Here is a 21,553-nt window from a genome sequence, read left to right as displayed (position 1 = left end):
ATCACAGCTGAGAACACTGGAGGCATTAACTACAAACACACAGGGCTGCCCAAGACTTTAAGCTGGATCAGAACATGCCAAGTTCCAGCTGAAATGTTTCACTGCAGCACATACACTGAATGTACATGCCGCCGCCGCTACACATTAAGCACAGACATGCAGGTCTGCTCAACACCAACCTAGCCACAGAGCATACTGCTCAGCTTTGTGGGTAAACAGATGATACTTCACATGCTATTCTATTCAGACATATTTTGCATACGTGTGTACATGTTTTGGATCAAGTATACTTCAACACAGAAAAACACAAGGCAGGAGTTCTGGCATCAAGTATGTTTTTATTCTCATCCAAATTCAGTAGAGGAACAAATATGCCATTATTTATCATCAATGAGCCCTCTGGTGATCAAAATGTTTTGCTGCAACCATCTTGGTAAAAAAAATGAAGAGCCAAAGTTACACTTCTCTCATAAAACTTCTGATTTACTACACGAGTTTCACCCAGAATTATAAACCCAACATGAGAAACACACATGCATGAGGAGGGCAACATGGATGTGAACTGTCAATGAACAGAAGGGCAACATGGATGCATGAGGAGGGCAACATGGATGCAAACTGTGGATGAACGGAAGGGCAACATGGATGTGAACTGTGGATGAACAGAAGGGCAACATGGATGCATGAGGAGGGCAACATGGATGCAAACTGTGGATGAACGGAAGGGCAACATGGATGCATGAGGAGGGCAACATGGATGTGAACTGTGGATGAACGGAAGGGCAACATGGATGCATGAGGAGGGCAACATGGATGTGAACTGTGGATGAACAGAAGGGCAACATGGATGCATGAGGAGGGCAACACGGATGTGAACTGTGGATGAACAGAAGGGCAACATGGATGCATGAGGAGGGCAACACGGATGTGAACTGTGGATGAACGGAAGGGCAACATGGATGCATGAGGAGGGCAACATGGATGTAAACCGTGGATTTTTGTCCTTCTCCAGCCTTGGGGCTCAGCTCTAGTGGAAATAGCCTCCTCTGAGGGAAGAGATGTGGTTAACTCCACCTTTCATAAGGTTTAGTATTTGCAACCCATTTCAGGTTTGTCTAACCATTCTCCTCCTCCTCCTACTCATCATCATCATCATCATCATCATCAATTAGGGCCATCTTTCGTCGACGTTTGGCAGGAGCGGTTACAGCCTCCCTGTCTGAGTCTGCGTCTCTGTCATTGGTCAGATCCATTATGGCGGGAGAGTCTTCTGCTGTAAAGAGACATTTGTTTTGTTAAAATACCGTACAGGACAACCTTAACGACTCAGCCAGGATGAAAACACCTAAATGCTCCACGCAGAGTAGTACATCGTCTCAACATGGACGTTAATGTTACTCAGTAACATGCCCCTGGTCACCCCAGGCCACACATGTACTCACATGCAACACAGCTTAGCATGGCTGGCTATGTGCTCTGCCTTGCATAAGTACTCAAGCCCCTTGACAGTCGTCACTAATTCTGGATTCTAGAAGATACTCACACGTGGTCTTGAACAGTATTATTGTTGTGAAGCAAACCATAAGATCTAACAGCATGTTCCCAAAGACAAAATAAGTTACACTACCGTTCAAAAGTTTGGGATCACCCAAACAATTTTGTGTTTTCCATGAAAAGTCACACTTATTCACCACCATATGTTGTGAAATGAATAGAAAATAGAGTCAAGACATTGACAAGGTTAGAAATAATGATTTGTATTTTAAATAAGATTTTTTTTACATCAAACTTTGCTTTCGTCAAAGAATCCTCCATTTGCAGCAATTACAGCATTGCAGACCTTTGGCATTCTAGCTGTTAATTTGTTGAGGTAATCTGGAGAAATTGCACCCCACGCTTCCAGAAGCAGCTCCCACAAGTTGGATTGGTTGGATGGGCACTTCTTGCGTACCATACGGTCAAGCTGCTCCCACAACAGCTCAATGGGGTTCAGATCTGGTGACTGCGCTGGCCACTCCATTACCGATAGAATACCAGCTGCCTGCTTCTGCTCTAAATAGTTCTTGCACAATTTGGAGGTGTGTTTAGGGTCATTGTCCTGTTGTAGGATGAAATTGGCTCCAATCAAGCGCTGTCCACTGGGTATGGCATGGCGTTGCAAAATGGAGCGATAGCCTTCCTTATTCAGAATCCCTTTTACCCTGTACAAATCTCCCACCTTACCAGCACCAAAGCAACCCCAGACCATCACATTACCTCCACCATGCTTAACAGATGGCGTCAGGCATTCTTCCAGCATCTTTTCATTTGTTCTGCGTCTCACAAACGTCCTTCTTTGTGATCCAAACACCTCAAACTTGGATTCATCCGTCCACAACACTTTTTTCCAGTCTTCCTCTGTCCAATGTCTGTGTTCTTTTGCCCATCTTAATCTTTTTCTTTTATTGGTCAGTCTCAGATATGGCTTTTTCTTTGCCACTCTGCCCTGAAGCCCAGAATCTCGCAGCCGCCTCTTCACTGTAGATGTTGACACTGGTGTTTTGTGGGTACTATTTAATGAAGATGCCAGTTGGGGACCTGTGAGGCGTCTGTTTCTCAAACTAGAGACTCTAATGTACTTATCTTCTTGCTCAGTTGTCCAACGCGGCCTCCCACTTCTTTTTCTACTCTGGTTAGAGCCTGTTTGTGCTGTCCTCTGAAGGGAGTAGTACACACCGGTGTAGGAAATCTTCAATTTCTTAGCAATTTCTCGCATGGAATAGCCTTCATTTCTAAGAACAAGAATAGACTGTCGAGTTTCAGATGAAAGTTCTCTTTTTCTGGCCATTTTGAGCGTTTAATTGACCCCACAAATGTGATGCTCCAGAAACTCAATCTGCTCAAAGGAAGGTCAGTTTTGTAGCTTCTGTAACGAGCTAAACTGTTTTCAGATGTGTGAACATGATTGCACAAGGGTTTTCTAATCATCAATTAGCCTTCTGAGCCAATGAGCAAACACATTGTACCATTAGAACACTGGAGTGATAGTTGCTTGAAATGGGCCTCTATACACCTATGTAGATATTGCACCAAAAACCAGACATTTGCAGCTAGAATAGTCATTTACCACATTAGCAATGTATAGAGTGTATTTCTTTAAAGTTAAGACTAGTTTAAAGTTATCTTCATTGAAAAGTACAGTGCTTTTCCTTCAAAAATATGGACATTTCAATGTGATCCCAAACTTTTGAACGGTAGTGTATGTTTTGCTGACTTTTATTAATAAATGAAAAACTAAAATATAGAGCTTGCATAAGTATTCAACCCCTTGTGCTCTGAAAGCTCAAAGTTTACACAAATGACAAGTTATTCCTAAAACAAACTCAGGTTAACACAATTGGACATAATTAGTGTGTGTAAGATATTAAAGTAATGGTCAGGTTTATGGGTATAAGAAGTACTCTGTGTAAAGTTCATCAGCCGGGCGTGAACTCCATCAGAACATGAAGACAAAGCAGCAGAATACTGAAGTAGGACACATCCATCCATCCATTACCCAAACCGACCCTGCTCTCAGGGTCATGGAGATGCTGGCGCCTATCCCAGCAGTCACTAGGCGGCAGGCGGGGAGACACCCTGGACAGGCCGCCAGACCATCTCTCACACACACACACACACACACACACACACACACACACACACACACACACACACACACACACAAACACCTAGGGACAATGTAGTACGGCCGAGTCACCTGGGAGGAAACTGGAGCACACGGAGGAAACCCACGCAGACACAGGGAGAACATGCAAACTCCCCACAGAGGATGACCTGGGATGACCCCCCATAGTTTGGACTACCCCGGGGCTCGAACCCAGCACCCCCTTGCTGTGAGGCGACCGCGCCAGCCACTGCACCACCCCATTTCCATTTCACAGACCAGAGTAAGAGACAAAGTGATTAAACTGCAGAAGGTGGCGAAAGGGATACAAAACAATATCCAAGTGTTTGGATGTCCCACGGAACACTGCTGGATCCACTGTCGGAAGTTGGAAGCTGCATCACACCACCCAGACGCTTTGTAGGACAGGCCGTCCCTCAAAGCTAAGTTTCTGAGCAAGACGTGGGCTGGCGAGGAAGGCCACAGATGATCCTGCAGTCACTTTGAAGGAGCTCCAGAGGTCAGTGGCAGAAACTGGAGTAAATGTGCATGAGTCAACCATATCACAGCTCTCCATAAATCTGGTCTGTATGGGAGGGTGGCAAGAAAGAAGCCGTTGCTCAAAACTATGCATATAAAAGCACGCTTGGAGTTTTTGGCCAAAACTCAAAGCGTTATGTGTGGTGCAAACCTAACACTGCTCATGCCCTAAAACACCCTCCCTACAGTGAAGCATAATGCTATGGGGTTGCTTTTCATCTGCAGACACTGGGAACCTTGTTCACATTGAGGGAGGAGTGGATGGAGCTAAATACAGGGACATATTGGAAGAAAACCTGTTGCAGTCTGCCATAAAACTGAAGCTTGGGAGAAGGTTCACCTTCCAGCAGGACAGTGATCCTAAGCACAAGGCTAAAGCAACAATAGCATGGCTCAGCAACAAAAAGGTGAACGTTTTGTAGTGGTCAAGTGAAAGTCCGGACCTCAACCCCATTGAAAAACTGTGGCACAGACTGAAAATCGCAGTCCAGAGGCGCCATCCCACCAACCTGCAAGACCTGTACAAATTCTGCCCAGAAGAATGGAGAAAAATTACTCCAGAAGAATGTGCAAAGCTTGTACATACTTACCCCAAGAGACTCATGGCTGTTATTGCAGCAAAAGGGTACTCTACAAAGTACTGATATGTGGGGGTTGAATACTTATACAAGCACTATATTTTAGTTTTTAATCTATTTACCAAAAGTCAGCGAATCATAACTTATTTTGTCTTTGGGAACATGCTGTTAGAGCTTATGGCTTCACAACAATAATATTGTTCAGGAACAGATGTGTGAGTATCTTTTATAATCCAGAAATTAGTGATGACTGTCAAGGGGGTTGAGTACTTTTTCAAGGCAGTGTATGGAAAAGAGATGATGAAAAGTGATGCTGTTATCCGGTTTAACATTGAGCCTTTACTTATACAAGTTGGTTGACAGTTTGTTTTACTGTAGGAGGAAAAAACAAAGTTTCATATTTAATCAGGTTTGAATCAGCAAGTAGACTTACCATTCTCCATGTCATCATCATCATCATCATCATCATCGTCCAACACTCTGCTTCTTTTAAGTGAAGTCTTTGGTGGGGAACTGCAAGCAAAAGAATACATAACTGAGAAGTTAAATATACAGTAACACAACACTGAGTACACCTTTCACAATTTGGCAAACTTCTCACTGCAACTTTCAAAGCAGCTGAATCAGAAGCACGAGCCTCGAATGTATTACAGAGACATTCAGTAAGCTGTGTGCGAGTGCAAAACTACTGTTGTATGAAAACAAGGTAGCATACTTGAAAAATTCTCAAAAGGGTAACTACTATATGAGCGCACCCCGTTACCCACAGGCTTGCAATACGCCATCTGTGGAGAGCCAGTAATAATATTCACATCATTTACATGACTTGATCATAGAAAGGTTAAACCATATGCTGAAATTATAAATGTGTTGTCTGAAGAAATATTTGCCTTAGAAATACTGTAGATTAGGGCATCTGGGTGGTGTGGCGGTCTATTCCATTGCCTACCAACACGAGGATCGCAAGTTCAAACCCCCGTGTTACCCCCGGCTTGGTCAGGCATCCCTACAGACAAAATTGGCCGTGTCTGCGGCTGGGAAGCTGGATGTGGGTATGTGTTCTGGTCGCTGCACTAGTGCCTCCTCTGGTTGGATGGGGCGCCTGTTCAGGGGTGAGGAGGAACTGGAGGGAATAGCGTGATCCTCCCACGCGCTAGGTCCCCCTGGTGAAACTCCTCACTGTCAGGTGAAAAGCAGCAGCTGGTGACTCCACATGTATTGGAGGAGGCATGTGGTAGTCTGCAGCCCTCCCCGGATCAGCAGAGGGGGTGGAGCAGAGACCGGGACGGCTCGGAAGAGTGGGGTAATTGGCCAAGTACAATTGGGGAGAAAAATAATAATAAAAAAATAAATAAAAAAAACACTGTAGATTTAATCAGCATGGCACCTCATAGCAAAGAACTCAAAGATAAAATTGTTGCTTTTCATAAAGACGGCAAAGGATACAGCATCCTTAAAGATGAGCTGCAACACAATGGCCAAGGTTACAGAGACTTTCTCAGAATCGCACAAGAGAGAATCAGACGCCCAGGTAGACCTGACAAGATGCCAACACATTCCAGTCACCAAGTTCAGTCTGGCTCTGCAGGGCGGGCATCAGCGTGCTGCTGGTACTGCTGCAGAGGTTTCCGCCGCATTTTGTTGCCTCCCTTTTGAGAAATCTCCAAAGTGTTACATTGTTTCCATGCAACAATCATTTTGCACTTGCACACAATTCACTGAATATGTCCTCTACAATAAACTTGTGTTTCTCGCACAGCTGCTTTGAAGGTCTCCACAAAAGGTTTGCCAAATGGTGAAGGGTGTACTCACTTTTATGAACTACTGTACGTCCAGGTTGTGTTGTAACCACAACGAATAACAAACTAATAAAGTCAGTGTCATTGCCTCACCTCCTAAGTGCACTCTCTGACTCTGAATCCTCAGCAAGAGTGGAACCTGAGGCACAAGAGCAGCAACAAAACAAGAGCAAATGAAAAGTTAGGTACACAACGAGTGAAGTGGTTAAGAACCCTGTGGGGGTAGTGAAGGTACACAACGAGTGAAGTGGTTAAGAACCCTGTGGGGGTAGTGACATCCCACTGCAGTTATTTCTCTACACACGACGCAAGTAATCACACCATATGTACTTCACAAGGCAGGGTTACTGTATTTTTAGATATCACTGTCTGTGGTAAGGTTTAATTTATTAAATACCACTTTGGTGTTACACATGCCCAGCCGCACACTGTTTTCACTTGTGCACTACTGGGCCATACTGGTGCACTACTGGGCCACTCTGAGTCAACCACACTGCTGCAGTGTGGTTGACGTTCTGGGTTATGAATGAAACATATCCAAAAGTCTTTGACATAAACATGTACTTCCTCTTGTTCCTTTGAGAAAAGCAAGTAAAGCTTAAAACTTGTACCGACAACCCATAACAGTAAGATTTTACTGCCATTTCCAAAGTACCGGGCAGCTCTGCAAATACACACGACACGACTGGCCTTGAATCATGGAGGCTCTTTCGTGATTGGTTGTTTAATTTAGACAGGACGGATCTTTTGCAAATCACAATACAGCACCGAGAGCAGCCAGAGACCAGATTTTTTTCACAGCACATTTACTTGAAGGATACCTGTCGGCATATAATGGGAATTTCACCAAATATGACAAAATGGTGTTAAAAGAAAGTCACCTACGACAGCTTTGATGGGTGTTGGTCAATGCAAGCAATACACGTATCAGCTGTTGCCGGAGAGTTGTACAGAACGCACAGTAAGTGCACGCACAATTGGGTTATAATCTGTACAATTTCTGTAAATTCTGTGTTATCTCACACAAATAAACCAAAATATTCCCACATGCTGTCATAACTGTAACAAAGATGATCAAACATGCTACCATAACTGTAATGAAGATGATCACACATGCTACCATAACTGTAACGAAGATGATCACACATGCTATCATAACTGTAATGAAGATGATCACACATGCTACCATAACTGTAATGAAGATAACACATACTATCATAACTGTAATGAAGATGATCGATCACACATGCTACCATAACTGTAATGAAGATGATCACACAGAAATGGAGGGGAAATCAAAGCAACAGAAGGTGAAGTCTCAAAACGTACCTCTATGTGTACCTGAGGGATGTTTTTTCTTGCGTGCAAGCAGCAGAGCCCTGAGAGCCTGAGTTCTCTCTTCCCCTGAGACTTGCTCCTCATGGAACTCTTTGGTAGGGTCTCTGGGACCCTCTCGCTCCTCATCCACTTGAAAAACCTCTTCTTTGGGGCTTAGGGCTGCAGCTGCTCCCCTTAGCTGGGAAGGTTTCATCTTTGCTGGAATCCTCCAAAAGTACTCCTAAGTCCAAATCAAAAAAAATACCAACATGATCCAGTATGTTTTTCAAACTATAATGAACTGGCATGGTCACCTTACTGAGCTGCCAGCTAATTAGGTACACCTATCTAGAGTGTTGCGCCTCCTTTGGCCTTCAGCACACAGTATGAATTTATCTGGGTACTTATCCCAAACGTGCTTGACAGGGTTGAGATCCAAGGACTGTGCAGGCCACTGAAACAATGAAGACTTGCTGCCATGTTCCTGGAACCAATTGGTGATATGTGCTTTGTGACATGGTGCATCACCGTGCTGAAATTGTTTATCAGAGTGTGTATAAACTGTAGCCATGAAGGAATGAACTTTGCCGACAACAATGTTCAGATACACAGGGCTGTTCAGACGTTCTTTAATGGGGCCCTAATGTGTGCCAGAAAAATGTTCCCCACACCATCACACTGCTTCCACCGGCCTGTACTGTTGATACCACACAGGATGCTCCATGAACTCATGTTTCTAGCACCAAATTCTGATCCTCCATTACCATGATACAAAAGGAACCCTAACTGGTCCCACCAGGGAACTTTTTCTACTCCAGGTGTGATGCTCTTGTGCCCACTGGAAGCACACTTCCTTGCTGATAACATTGGAACCCCACGTGGTCTTTGGCTGTTGTACCCCATTCGAGACAAAGTCTGATAAGTGGTGCATTCTGAGATGACATTCTGCACACCAATGTTGAATTCAGATGCGGTTTGCCTGGTTGTGTGACATCTGTTTGCTTGTACAATTCCCGTCATTCTCCTTTAACCACTCTGATCCACAAGCCACTTTTCTCCACAGGATTGCCCATCACTGGTTGATTGCCTTTTGCGCTATTCTTGGTAAACCCTTAAATTGGTTGTGTTTTTCTACACAACAAAGCCCAGGGCGACAGCTGTTCAGCGGATGCTAGAACTGCCATGCCTAGTGACAACTATCATGTCATGCTGTTACGACCCTCGGTCTGGAGAGGGTGCAACAATTAGTGTACTGGGTAACAATGAGCTGAGGGTGCAACACAGCGAGACATAAACGTTTAAATATAATAAAATATAAATATTAATTGACACCATGACAGGACAAGGGAACCGAACGGTTGCCAAAACAATAAACTACTAACAAAAGTAACCCACCCTTGACAGTGCTGAAAAGAACCAAACCTAAAGACAGAAGGTGGCAACCGCTCCTAACCTAGTGTGTCTTAACAGGAGGTAAGCTACGTGATGGGGTGTTTGCCCATGGGCATCTTACCTTGATCCCCTTGCCCAAAAGAACTGAACAAATTAAGGGCTAAACATAACTCAAAATACTCAAGATTTAAACAATGCAAAACTTAAATGAAAACGGGCCAGACATTACAAACACAAAGTAGCTACAGAAACAAAGACATCAACACAAAGTAGCTACATCACACAAACTAAAAATCAAACAAACTAAACTAGCTGGCCAGGGGTGGGTTACTTTTGTTAGTAGTTTATTGTTTTGGCAACCGTTCGGTTCCCTTGTCCTGTCATGGTGTCAAATAAATATTTATATTTTATTATATTTAAATGTTTATGTCTCACTGTGTTGCACCCTCACCTCATTGTTATCCAGTACACTAATTGTTGCACCCTCTCCAGACTGAGGGTTGTAACAAAAGGGGGCTCGTCCGGGATATTGGTGGCTTTGGTCTGGCTAGTTGCCATTTCTTGTAGTGTGCTGTGTTAACGTTTGGTGTTGGGTGGTGTTAAGCACAGTGCTCATTATTGCTTAGTGTTAACAGGTGTTGCTGGTGTGTTCTTGGTTTGGTGGTGGGTACGGTTGTGGCTGCTGGTCCGCTTCCTTTCGTCCTCTGCCATTGTGTTGGTCCTGGTGGCGGAGCTTCGTGCCGAAGCGGACGAGGTCCGATGCTAGGGTGGAGCTGCCGGCCAGATTGTTGTGGTTCGATCTCTAGTCCCCTGTGTTGCACTCGTCGTGGGTGCTGACGCCCGCCTGAGAGGCAGGATGAGTCAAGTCTCCAGTGGGAGATTTGCGGGGTGGGATTTGTGGCAGAGAGACAGGACGGGAGTTACGGACGGTAGACCTTTAGAGTTGTGAGTGTGGGGCGCGCTGCGCTCTCAACCTTCACCATGCCTCCTCCACGAACTGGTCCATGCTAGCACACCTTGTGTTGTGACTGTGTGTGTACTTTGTGTTGTTGTGTGGTCACAAGTTGTAGCTGGTTCACCTGCGGGTCGAACGCACCTACATCATTTGGCGTGGATCGCCACAGTGACCGTGTTGTGTGTGTGTGCTACTTTGTGTTTTGTCTCAGTAACTTGTTGTGGTTGAGGGCCACTTTGTAGGTGACCATGTGTTGGTGGGAAGGTGCTGGCCATTTCTGGGTCACATTTTGGATGTAGTGGAGCTACATGTGGTGAGCCATTGTTGTGGCTGAGGTGCTCCACCTTTTTGTTTGGCCACATGTTACTGTCATGTTAAGTAGCACATTGACTTTTTTTTTTTTTTGGTTCTTGTGGGGTTTTTGTTAACAAGCCTGTAGGGGCTTGTTTTTATGGGTGGGGGTGTTAACGGCCACGGGTGTGTCCGTGTCCGTATAATTGTTTTGTGTTGGCTTTTTGTATTTAACTCTCACTCTACATTCAGGTATCCGCCAAGCGCTCCTCATCACATAATCAACCGGTCAACGAATCATCTAATTTCCATCAGCTGTGCAGTCTCCCATTTAAACCCCCACATGTCTTCAGTTCACCGGCCAGCTAGTTTAGTTTGTGTGATTTTAGTTTGTGTGTTGTAGCTACTTTGTGTTGATGTCTTTGTCTCTGTAGCTACTTTGTGTTTGTAATGTCTGGCCCGTTTTTGGTTAAGTTTGGCATTGTTTAAATCCTGAGTGTTTTGAGTTGTGTTTAGCCCTTAATTTGTTTAGTTCTTTTGGACAAGGGGATCAAGGTAAGATGCCCATGGGCAAACACCCCATCACGTAGCTTACCTCCTGTTAAGACACACTAGGTTAGGAGCGGTTGCCACCTTCTGTCTTTGGGGTTGGTGCTTTTCAGCACTGTCAAGGGTGGGTTACTTTTGTTAGTAGTTTATTGTTTTGGCAACCGTTCGGTTCTCTTGTCCTGTCATGGTGTCAATTAATATTTATATTTCATTATATTTAAACGTTTATGTCTCACTGTGTTGCACCCTCACCTCACTGTTACCCAGTACACTAATTGCTGCACCCTCTCCAGACCGAGGGTCGTAACACATGCTCAGTCACTAAGTCACTAAGCTCATTCCAACGCTCAATTGAACACTAAAGCCTCCTTCAGACTGTGCGATATCAGCAATCCTATAAGTTTACTGCAAGCCACACTGTGCGATATGGATCTCATAAACTTGGGTACAACATCAAGTGTGATTTATGTAGACTGTATGATAACACTATTGAATCGCAGGCTACGACGCCAGTCCATAAAAACGTCATCAGCATGCGTGCCGCATCAGCGCGTGTCATCAATCTATGCCGCTGGTAGAGCAACTTGACGACAAGCAGGAATTCAGTCCTTTCAATAGTCGCCGCAGATTGTTTTGATGGTTTTGTTGCTTGTTTTGTTGAATCCATGGCATTTGGGTCACAGATGCTAACAGTGTGTTTGTTTGTGTTTAGCGCCAGCAAAGATTGTGTGTGGCGTTGATCAGTGCATCATTTCGTGCTGCATTTCTATTGGTTGGTTAGTAGACATAGGTGGTAGCAGCAGTCACATTGTGAGACGGTCATCCTACATTTCTGACACTGTCAGACTTTTTGTCCCAGGTTGTCTTCGGTCGCAAGGCCGTAATAATGGCCGTCGTTGAACCTGTCTCACAGAGCGACGTAGGACCACCGTTTTGGAGCCACGACCAAAGATATTGCCATGTTTAGTCATATTTCATCTGAGACGGCTCAAATCATGTAGTGTATACCGGCCTTAAGTGATGCTAGAAAAGCTGGTCTGCCAGATTTATACCACACAATGCGGTCATGTGACGTATGTGTTGGAAGGCGGAGGTGGGGTGGGGGTTCACCTAATAAATTGGCAACTCAGTCCTGTATGTGTGTACTGCCTCCTATCAGTTTTCATAGATTACACATGATTCTGTGATAAACTGAAATCAGGAAACTGTCTTTGAAAGCATAAATATGAAGCGGAAAAAAAAAAAAAAAAACTAGACCGACTCATCAATGAGTAGTGAAATAAAACCTGTTCATTTGCTGGTGCACGTAGACCCAGTTTGCGCAGTAGCCTCTGGAAGCTCTTTTTCTCCATGGCATCTTCGTTCTCTTCCGTAAGAGGCACAAGTGGTACAGGCTGAGATAAGCCTAATAAATACATCACCACACTTGTGTTTAGACATGTGAACAACTATATTGCATTACAATGGCACCAATATGCAGTATTTGCAAAGCACTGTCATGACATCTAAAACCAACTATAGCAACTAGAAAATCCTCAGGTTAGAACATGAAGTTGGAATTATTTTGCCCTTTTCTCTTGCTATTACCATCATCTTCACGGTCATCTGCTGTTCTATTCAGGCAATTCTGCAACCACACCAAGGGTCCTGACATCCCTGTTTTAGAAAAACAGCATTACAATCAAGTAGCTCAACTTTTAATTTCAGAAATACACTTTATTATCAGTTAGTGTGTTATCGTATTGGGACAGATATCAAAATTATGCCAGATATGTTGCACCAATATAGTGACACATAAGTCTTGTGCCTACAGTGACAACAGGCTTTGAAAAGAGAATGAAAAAGGAGTTTGTGCTACAGCCTACAAAGAATATCCGCAGCATGGGCCATTTCTGTTTCACTGACAATTACTAGCCTAGACCCAGAAATTGCTGGAGGGACTACATATCCAAGCTGGCCTGGGAAGGCCTTGGGATCCCCCAAGAGGAACTGGAGGGCATTGCTGGGGAGAGGGACGTCTTGAGCGCCCTACTTAGCTTGCTGCCACCGTGACCCGACCCCGGGGAAGCGGCTGAAGATGAGATGAGATTATATATACACTTAAGGTCAAAATGACTAGCCCCTAAGGAACAATGGAACATTTCCCTAAAATTCTGCCCAAAGTTTACGTCATTCATAAAACTTTACATAGTAAAACATTCATCAATGTTAAGGCCCCTATTTAGTATATTTTGGAATGTAAAGTAAATCTTCAACAACAACAACAGCAACAAAGTTACATTTTATATAGCGCTTCAGGTTTGCTTTATACCAAATGTAGTGAAAATTGAGGTGGTCAAAATTATTAGCCCCCCATGTGATTTTTTGCTTTCAAACCACACCTGAGCAATCAATCAGCATTGAACTTTACTTAAGGGACTCCAGTGAACAGGGCTAGTGGCACTTGAACACTTGATTGAGAGGGACTACTCTTACATTCTTGGTAAGAAGTAATTTCATCATGCCAAAAGGTAAAGAAATCAGTCTGGAACTCAAAAAGAAGATAGTGGATGCTCATCTTAAGGGGGAAGGTTATACTGCCATTTCCAAGCGTTTCACAGTGTCTATAACAGCTGTACGTTGCATCATTGCAAAGCACAAGGAGACAAATTCTGTTAGAAACAAACCTGGGCCTTGTCCCAAGTGCAAGATTTCCAAAACTTTGGAGGGGAAAATAGCCCGAGATGTCAACAACAATCCCCAGATTTCTGCCAAGATGACTGCTGCTGAACTGGCCTCCTCGGGACTTGATGTTTCAAGGAAGACTGTTGTGAGGTCTCTTCATCGTGGTGGGCTTCGAGGTCATCGTCCAAGAAAAACTCCATCGCTCACACAGCAGCACATCAAAGCCAGATTGAAGTATGCCCGTGAACATCTGAAACATGGGCATGAGTTTTAGAAGTCTGTCCTTTGGTCTGATGAGACTAAACTTGAGCTGTTTGGGCACATAGATGTTGCTTTTGTTTGGCGAAGGAAGGGAGAGGCCTTCAACCCTAAAAACACAGTTGCCACAGTTAAACATGGTGGTGCGAGCATAATGCTGTGGGGCTGTGCTGCTGCTTCAGGCACAGGGAACCTTGTTCGGGTACATGGGATCATGAAGAAAGAAGATTATGTTGATATTTTGAAGGATAATGTAAAGAAATCTGCTGCCAGTCTAGCTTTAGGTCGCTGCTGGATCTTCCAGCAAGACAATGACCTGAAGCATACATCCAAGTTGGTCCAAAACGCTTTGAAGGACACCAAAACCAAGGTCCTGGAGTGGCCCTCTCAGAGCCCAGATCTCAATCCTATTGACCTTTCGCAAAGTCCCGCCCCCCTTAGTTACTGCCCGTCAAGCATTTCAGAACTATCCAGGAAGTAGCTGGAAAACACCAAAACATGAAGGAAGAAATCAGTGCATTGTGTGGGTAAAAGTAACAGTAATAATACGTTAGCTAAGCTTGCTACTAGCTATCAATAATAGCTAGTAGCAAGCTTAGCTTGGAGCAGACAGGTATTTTTGTTGATTTTGGATGGATTAAGCTGGCCATGGGGTCTGCTATACTGCGAAATCTATTGCCGACATTGCGCTTCTTGCCATCTGGGTTTCGGGAAGGGAAAGAAAATTACACCCCCTCCAAACTTTTCAGATATCTAGTATCCGATTTGCAGATCCCATAGGCACACCGTTTCAGCATTTTGTTGTGTGTTTGAAAGCTTGACAGACCGTTGCTAAGGTAGGATTGGACAAGCACCGTTCTGGGGCGGTACTTTGCGAAAGGTCAATTGAGAATCTGTGGCAGGAGATCAAGGTTAATGTCCATGCTGGAAAACCATGCAATTTCGGTGAGCTGGAACAACTTGCCATGGAAGAAAGGGCTAAGATCCTTCAAGAGACATGTGCCAACCTAGTTAAGAACTATCATAAGAGGTTGTTGTCAGTTGTGAGTCAGAAAGGTTACACTATTGACTATTAATTGTCAGAGGACTAATTATTTTGGCCTTGTCATTTTTGTTTTTTCTTGTTTAAATTCAGCGCATCAGTAAAATATCTTAATCAGGGTTAGTGGAGATTTTGTCTTTGTTCTTTTGAAAGCAATTAAACTATAAACAGTTTTGGTTATGGTCATTTCCATGGAAAAGGGTTTTGTTTAATTTCATAAAGGGGGCTCATAATTTTGACCTTAACTGTATGTATGTGTGTATATATATATATATATATATATATATATATATCAACACGCATTAAAAGCTTTTTTCCTGTATCTGTGTTGATATCTTCCACTCATTAGTCGAGCACTCAACACCATTGACGGTTTCGGAAAAAAACGCTATATATATATATATATATATATATATATATACACTACCGTTCAAAAGTTTGGGATCACCCAAACAATTTTGTGTTTTCCATTAAAAGTCACACTTATTCACCACCATATGTTGTGAAATGAATAGAAAATAGAGTCAAGACATTGACAAGGTTAGAAATAATGATTTGTATTTGAAATAAGATTTTTTTTACATCAAACTTTGCTTTCGTCAAAGAATCCTCCATTTGCAGCAATTACAGCATTGCAGACCTTTGGCATTCTAGCTGTTAATTTGTTGAGGTAATCTGGAGAAATTGCACCCCACGCTTCCAGAAGCAGCTCCCACAAGTTGGATTGGTTGGATGGGCACTTCTTTGAGCAGATTGAGTTTCTGGAGCATCACATTTGTGGGGTCAATTAAACGCTCAAAATGGCCAGAAAAAGAGAACTTTCATCTGAAACTCGACAGTCTATTCTTGTTCTTAGAAATGAAGGCTATTCCATGCGAGAAATTGCTAAGAAATTGAAGATTTCCTACACCGGTGTGTACTACTCCCTTCAGAGGACAGCACAAACAGGCTCTAACCAGAGTAGAAAAAGAAGTGGGAGGCCGCGTTGCACAACTGAGCAAGAAGATAAGTACATTAGAGTCTCTAGTTTGAGAAACAGACGCCTCACAGGTCCCCAACTGGCATCTTCATTAAATAGTACCTGTTAGAGCCTGTTTGTGCTGTCCTCTGAAGGGAGTAGTACACACCGGTGTAGGAAATCTTCAATTTCTTAGCAATTTCTCGCATGGAATAGCCTTCATTTCTAAGAACAAGAATAGACTGTCGAGTTTCAGATGAAAGTTCTCTTTTTCTGGCCATTTTGAGCGTTTAATTGACCCCACAAATGTGATGCTCCAGAAACTCAATCTGCTCAAAGAAGTGCCCATCCAACCAATCCAACTTGTGGGAGCTGCTTCTGGAAGCGTGGGGTGCAATTTCTCCAGATTACCTCAACAAATTAACAGCTAGAATGCCAAAGGTCTGCAATGCTGTAATTGCTGCAAATGGAGGATTCTTTGACGAAAGCAAAGTTTGATGTAAAAAAAATCTTATTTCAAATACAAATCATTATTTCTAACCTTGTCAATGTCTTGACTCTATTTTCTATTCATTTCACAACATATGGTGGTGAATAAGTGTGACTTTTCATGGAAAACACAAAATTGTTTGGGTGATCCCAAACTTTTGAACGGTAGTGTATATATATATATATATATATATATATATATATATATATATATACACTACCGTTCAAAAGTTTGGGCAACTGCATCGACACCAAGCCGATGCTTAGACCGCTACGCCACCGCGGACATGATTGCCTAATCTGACATGATGATCATCGTGAAAGACAAAAATATCATGTAGTCTGATCCCACATTTAGAGGACTAACATCTCTTCTGTCTGCCTTGATCTTGGCATCCAACCTTCTCCTCCATCCAGGGTACTCTCTGTCGCTTGTGCTCTTAATCTTGTACCCAATCATCTCCAGGATTACTGTTGCAGTGGCATATACAAGCTCATTAGTTTCTGTGATGTTGGTAGTGGATAGTGAGCGGACCTGTGTTAACATCTGCTAGCAGATCTTCTGGTGGGACTCTGTCAGTGAGCTGTGGGAATTGGGTGCAGTTGACTGTTTAGTCTGGCCATGATTGTCATCTTCAGCTCTGTGGATTCAGGAGGTGTGGCACCTCATCACTGATACATTTTAATACTTATTTAAGGTAGTGCCTCTGCTCCAGTTGTTTGAGCACTAATTGTTGTCACCCTTGAGGAAACCTAAATTTGTTTAGTCAAAATAAGGCTATGTAGCACAATAATGATGCTACCAAGAACATGAGATGAATGAACTATTTAAATTCATTCAATGTCTGCTAGGACTAACTGGAATTCTGTGGAAAGTGTTGCAGGCTGACATCACAATTAGTTAGGAGTGCTAGATAAAATAACCCAATGACTTTACTCGTACCTTCCTCTTGTAAGGCATGCACCATGATGCCTATGTCTGCAGTTTTTCCCACTGTGGGATCAAAGCTTTTGCTCCTCCTTCCCCCACCTCCTGAAGCTTTTCTCTCCTGCTCATTTCCCTCTTCCTCACTCCCCTCAAATTCATCCTCTTCCTCCAACTCCTCATCTTCACCCATAGGATCTTCTGTCAGACCTTTTAAGTCAGCAAGGAACTCCTCTTCAGTCTGTGAAAGAGGAGTAGGAATAAGAATTAGGTTTTACTGCAGGATTTTTAAAAAAAATATATAATTACATCTGATCTGAGGAGAGCCCAGAGAGGTGGCGGTATGCACTGAAGAGAAGAGGAATGAAAGTCACTAGGAGCAAGACAGAATACATATGCGTGAATGACAGGGAGGACAGTGGAATGGTGAGGATGCAAGGAGTAGAGGTGATGAAGATGCACAAGTTTAAATACTTGGGGTCAACTGTCCAAAGTAACGAGGAGTGCAGGAGAGGTGAAGAAGAGAGTGCAGGCAGGGTGGAGTGGGTGGAGAAGAGTGTCAGGAGTGATTTGTGACAGAAGGGTACCAGCAAGAGTTAAAGGGAAGGTTTACAAGATGGTTGTGGGACCAGCTATGTTGTATGGTTTGGAGACAGTGGCACTGACGAAAATACAGGAGGCAGAGCTGGAGGTGGTAGAGTTGAAGATGATAAGATTTTCATTGGGAGTGATGAAGAAGGACAGGATTAGGAACGAGTATAATAGAGGGACAGCTCAGGTTGGACGGTTTGGAGAAAAAGCAAGAGAGGCAAGACTGAGATGGCTTGTGGAGGAGAGATGCTGGGTATATTGGGAGAAGGATGCTGAATATGGAGCTGCCAGGAAAGAGAAGAGGAAGGCCAAAGAGGTTTATGGATGTGGTGAGGGAGGACATGCAGGTGGCTGGTGTGTCAGAGGAAGATGCAGAGGACAGGAAGAGATGGAAACTGATGATCTGCTGTGGCGCCCTCCAACGGGAGCAGCCAAACGTAGTAGTAGTAGATAATTACATGTGATCAAAGAACCAGCTGCCTTTACATGAGTTACTGCAAATCAAGATCTCATATCGTTATGCCAATATTCATGCCAATGCCGATTCTATTGGGCTGCAACTAATGATTACTATCATTATTAATATTGATTATTTTGTGATTAATCCACTGATCATTTAGTTGGAGGAAAAAAGACTAACATTGTCAGAAATAATGACCAAGGCCGATCACAAGTTCCAAGAGCCCAAAGTGATATCTTAAAACTGTTAACATGAACAGCAGCCAAAAAACTAAAGTCTTGATTTTAAAATAGTTAGGAGGAAAGAAAACCAATTTTAGCATTCATTGCACCTGTACCAAGGACATGTTTGGTATTTTTATTTGATAAATCGCTTTCCAGAAATTACATTCAGTTCATTTTCTCACAATCTAACTACTTAATGGACTAATCATTTAAGTAGTAAGGCCTTCACTTACTTCTCAACTTCTATGGTCTCACCGGTGTTGACTGCACCTTACTTTTATTTTGATTTGATCTTGTATATATACATATATATAATTCTTTTTGACTTTTATCTTTACTATTTACTGTTAATTTTTCCCTCTTGCCCCAACACAAATTCCTCGTAGGTTCTTTTACTTGGCAATAAATATGACATGAAGACAGTTTACCATTCCCGTTGCAGAGCTCTTTCCCCGGGCACTGCTGCTTCTCTTCTTGTAAAGTTCCCGTCTCTCAGAGACCAGGCCCATGCTGAGCAGCTTGTCCACCACACGGCCACGGGAGCGCTTGGCTGTGAGCTTCTTGAGGATATCACCCAGCACATCTACACAAATGCACCAGAATTTGTTACTACAACTGAAGTTGTCATATATGCTGCTGGATTCTCAGACTACTATTGTTTCAACACTGAGAATGAGAAAAGGATGATTTGAAAGAAAAAAAAGTTGCTTAAATTTTCCCTTGTCCAGTAAAGTGTTGATAAATGCTCTTGCACGTACTGTCAGAGTCTCTGTATTCCTCATACAGCATGTGCAGCTCTTGTTCTTGCTCCTCTGTCCAAAGAACAATCTGGGTACCTTTCCTGTGGGACGCATTAAAACTCCACATTTAAGTACAGCTTTTTTTTTTTTGGATTCACCCCGTTTTTCTCCCCAATTGTACCTGTCCAATTACCCCACTCTTCCGAGCCGTCCCAGTCTCTGCTCCACCCACTCTGCTGATCCGGGGGGGGGGGGGGGGGCGCAGACTACCACATGCCTCCTCCGATACATGTGGAGTCGCCAGCCGCTTCTTTTCAGCTGACAGTGAGGAGTTTCACCAGGGGGACATAGCGCGTGGGAGGATCACGCTATTCCCCCAAGTTCCCCCTCCCCCCTGAACAGGCACCCTGACCGAGCAGAGGAGGCACTAGTGCAGCGACCAGGACACATAGCTACATCTGGCTTCCCAACCGCAGACATGGCCAATTGTGTCTGTAGGGACGCCGGACCAAGCAATTCAATTCAATTTATTGTCATTAAAAACAATGTGCAGGCACATGTTAAAAATGAAATGAGGGCTGTGGCTTCACCAAACAGTGCAAGACAGACACAGACAAACACAGCAAACACAATATAAGATATACACACATGAAGACCAAAAGCAAAAAATAAGTTAAAAGAGAGCTGGAGTACAAAATATTTAAAAATATCTACAGACATTCAGTGGGTAGCCAGGTTCAGGTGGGCAACAGCTTGTGGAAAGAAGCTGTTTTTGAGCCTGGTAGTGCGGGCTCTGAGGCTCCTGTAGCGCCTCCCAGAGCGCAGGGGGGAGAACAGTCCATGGTTGGGGTGGGTGGGATCTCTGCTGATGCTCAGACCTCTTCGAAGGCAGCGTTTGTGATAAATGTATTTTATGGCTGGGAGCTGGGTACCGGTGATATGCTGGGCCGCCTTGACAACCCCTGCAGCTTTCTGGTCTACTGAGGTGCAGTTGCCGTACCACACTGAGATGCAGATGGTCAGGATGCTCTCTATGGTGCAGTGGTAGAAGTTGGTGAGAATTTTGGGGGGTAGATGGACGCTCCTCAGCCTCCTCAGGAAATGCAGGCGTTGTTGGGCCTTTTTCACAAGGGCCTGGGTGTTTAATGTCCACGAAAGGTCCTCGCTGATGTGGACTCCAAGGAATTTAAAGCTGGAAACACGCTCCACTTCCACCCCATTGATGTGTATGGGGGAGTGGCTGCAGCTTCTACACCTCCTGAAGTCCACAATCAGCTCCTTTGTCTTCTGCACATAAGGACAAGATTGTTGGTAGTACACCATGATGTGAGGTGCTCAATCTCGTCTCTGTAGGCCATCTCGTCATTGTTGGTGATACGGCCAATGACTGTGGTGTCATCTGCAAACTTAACTATAACATTTGAAGGGTGAGTTGGCAGGCAGTCGTGGGTAAAGAGGGAGAGGTAACACGGATTCGAACCCGTGTTGGTAGGCAATGGATTAGACCGCTATGCTACCCAGATGCCCAAGCACAGGGATTTCTAACAGGGATTTCGGGGGAAAATGTTTTACTAGATCTACTCTGCTAACTTTTTGCCCAAATGATTTAAATGAACAAATGACTCAGTTTGTACCAGGTAACTTACCTCTGTTTCTTTAGTTCTTTGGCGCTGTCCACCAGGCCCATGCGTACCAACTGTACCACTACCTGACGACGTGTGCGGTTACTGTTGCTTAGTAATGGCAGCAGCATCTCCACTATGTCTGGCACTAAGCAGAAGAGTCAAGAGTCAGGGTCAGCATCTCTTCCAGGGTGGTGGCAACTCTATTTCCTGTATCACTATGAATTATACAACACATTCAACTGACACGCTTAACAAATTTACCTTCAGCGTCTTGGTGCTCCTCATACAGCTTACGCAATTCCTCCTCCTCCTCCTCAGTCCATGTTGCATTTGTCTTCGATCCCTCTCTAACAAATATAGGAGAGCAGGAAACAACATCCCAGATTTTACAGCATAAATTCTGTTTTCACCGTTTAGAAATTAACTTGGTCACTAATGTGTTGAGTAAAATTAATCCATTTTTACAACCACACTGGTAGAAATTAATTCAGAAGGGCAATTATTTCTGCCCCA

General features: G+C 43.7%; 1 protein-coding gene across 4 annotated transcripts in view; it reads right to left on the bottom strand.

Annotated features, from left to right (window-relative positions):
* Window positions 1-326: 326 nt before the first annotated feature.
* Window positions 327-21,553, bottom strand: part of timeless (timeless circadian clock) — a 44,629-nt gene continuing 23,402 nt past the window's right edge. For 3 of the 4 annotated variants that reach the window (XM_056273566.1, XM_056273564.1, XM_056273565.1), the window contains 11 exons: window positions 21,302-21,387; window positions 21,062-21,185; window positions 19,434-19,516; window positions 19,104-19,258; window positions 17,419-17,641; window positions 12,652-12,720; window positions 12,351-12,469; window positions 7,890-8,118; window positions 6,654-6,699; window positions 5,195-5,274; window positions 327-1,273 (listed from right to left, as the gene is read on the bottom strand). In XM_056273566.1, the coding sequence (XP_056129541.1) occupies window positions 1,137-1,273; window positions 5,195-5,274; window positions 6,654-6,699; window positions 7,890-8,118; window positions 12,351-12,469; window positions 12,652-12,720; window positions 17,419-17,641; window positions 19,104-19,258; window positions 19,434-19,516; window positions 21,062-21,185; window positions 21,302-21,387 (1,351 nt within the window). In that variant the 3' untranslated portion in view covers window positions 327-1,136. Of the gene's footprint in view, window positions 1,274-5,194; window positions 5,275-6,653; window positions 6,700-7,889; window positions 8,119-12,350; window positions 12,470-12,651; window positions 12,721-13,779; window positions 13,979-17,418; window positions 17,642-19,103; window positions 19,259-19,433; window positions 19,517-21,061; window positions 21,186-21,301; window positions 21,388-21,553 lie in introns of those variants that run through there. The other variant, XM_056273567.1, reaches the window with a different exon arrangement.

The sequence above is a fragment of the Lampris incognitus genome, chromosome 2 (assembly GCF_029633865.1).
Source record: "Lampris incognitus isolate fLamInc1 chromosome 2, fLamInc1.hap2, whole genome shotgun sequence".
Taxonomy (NCBI): Eukaryota; Metazoa; Chordata; class Actinopteri; order Lampriformes; family Lampridae; genus Lampris; species Lampris incognitus.
Note: the sequence above shows the minus strand (reverse complement) of the source record. Positions and strands in the feature narration are given on the sequence as shown.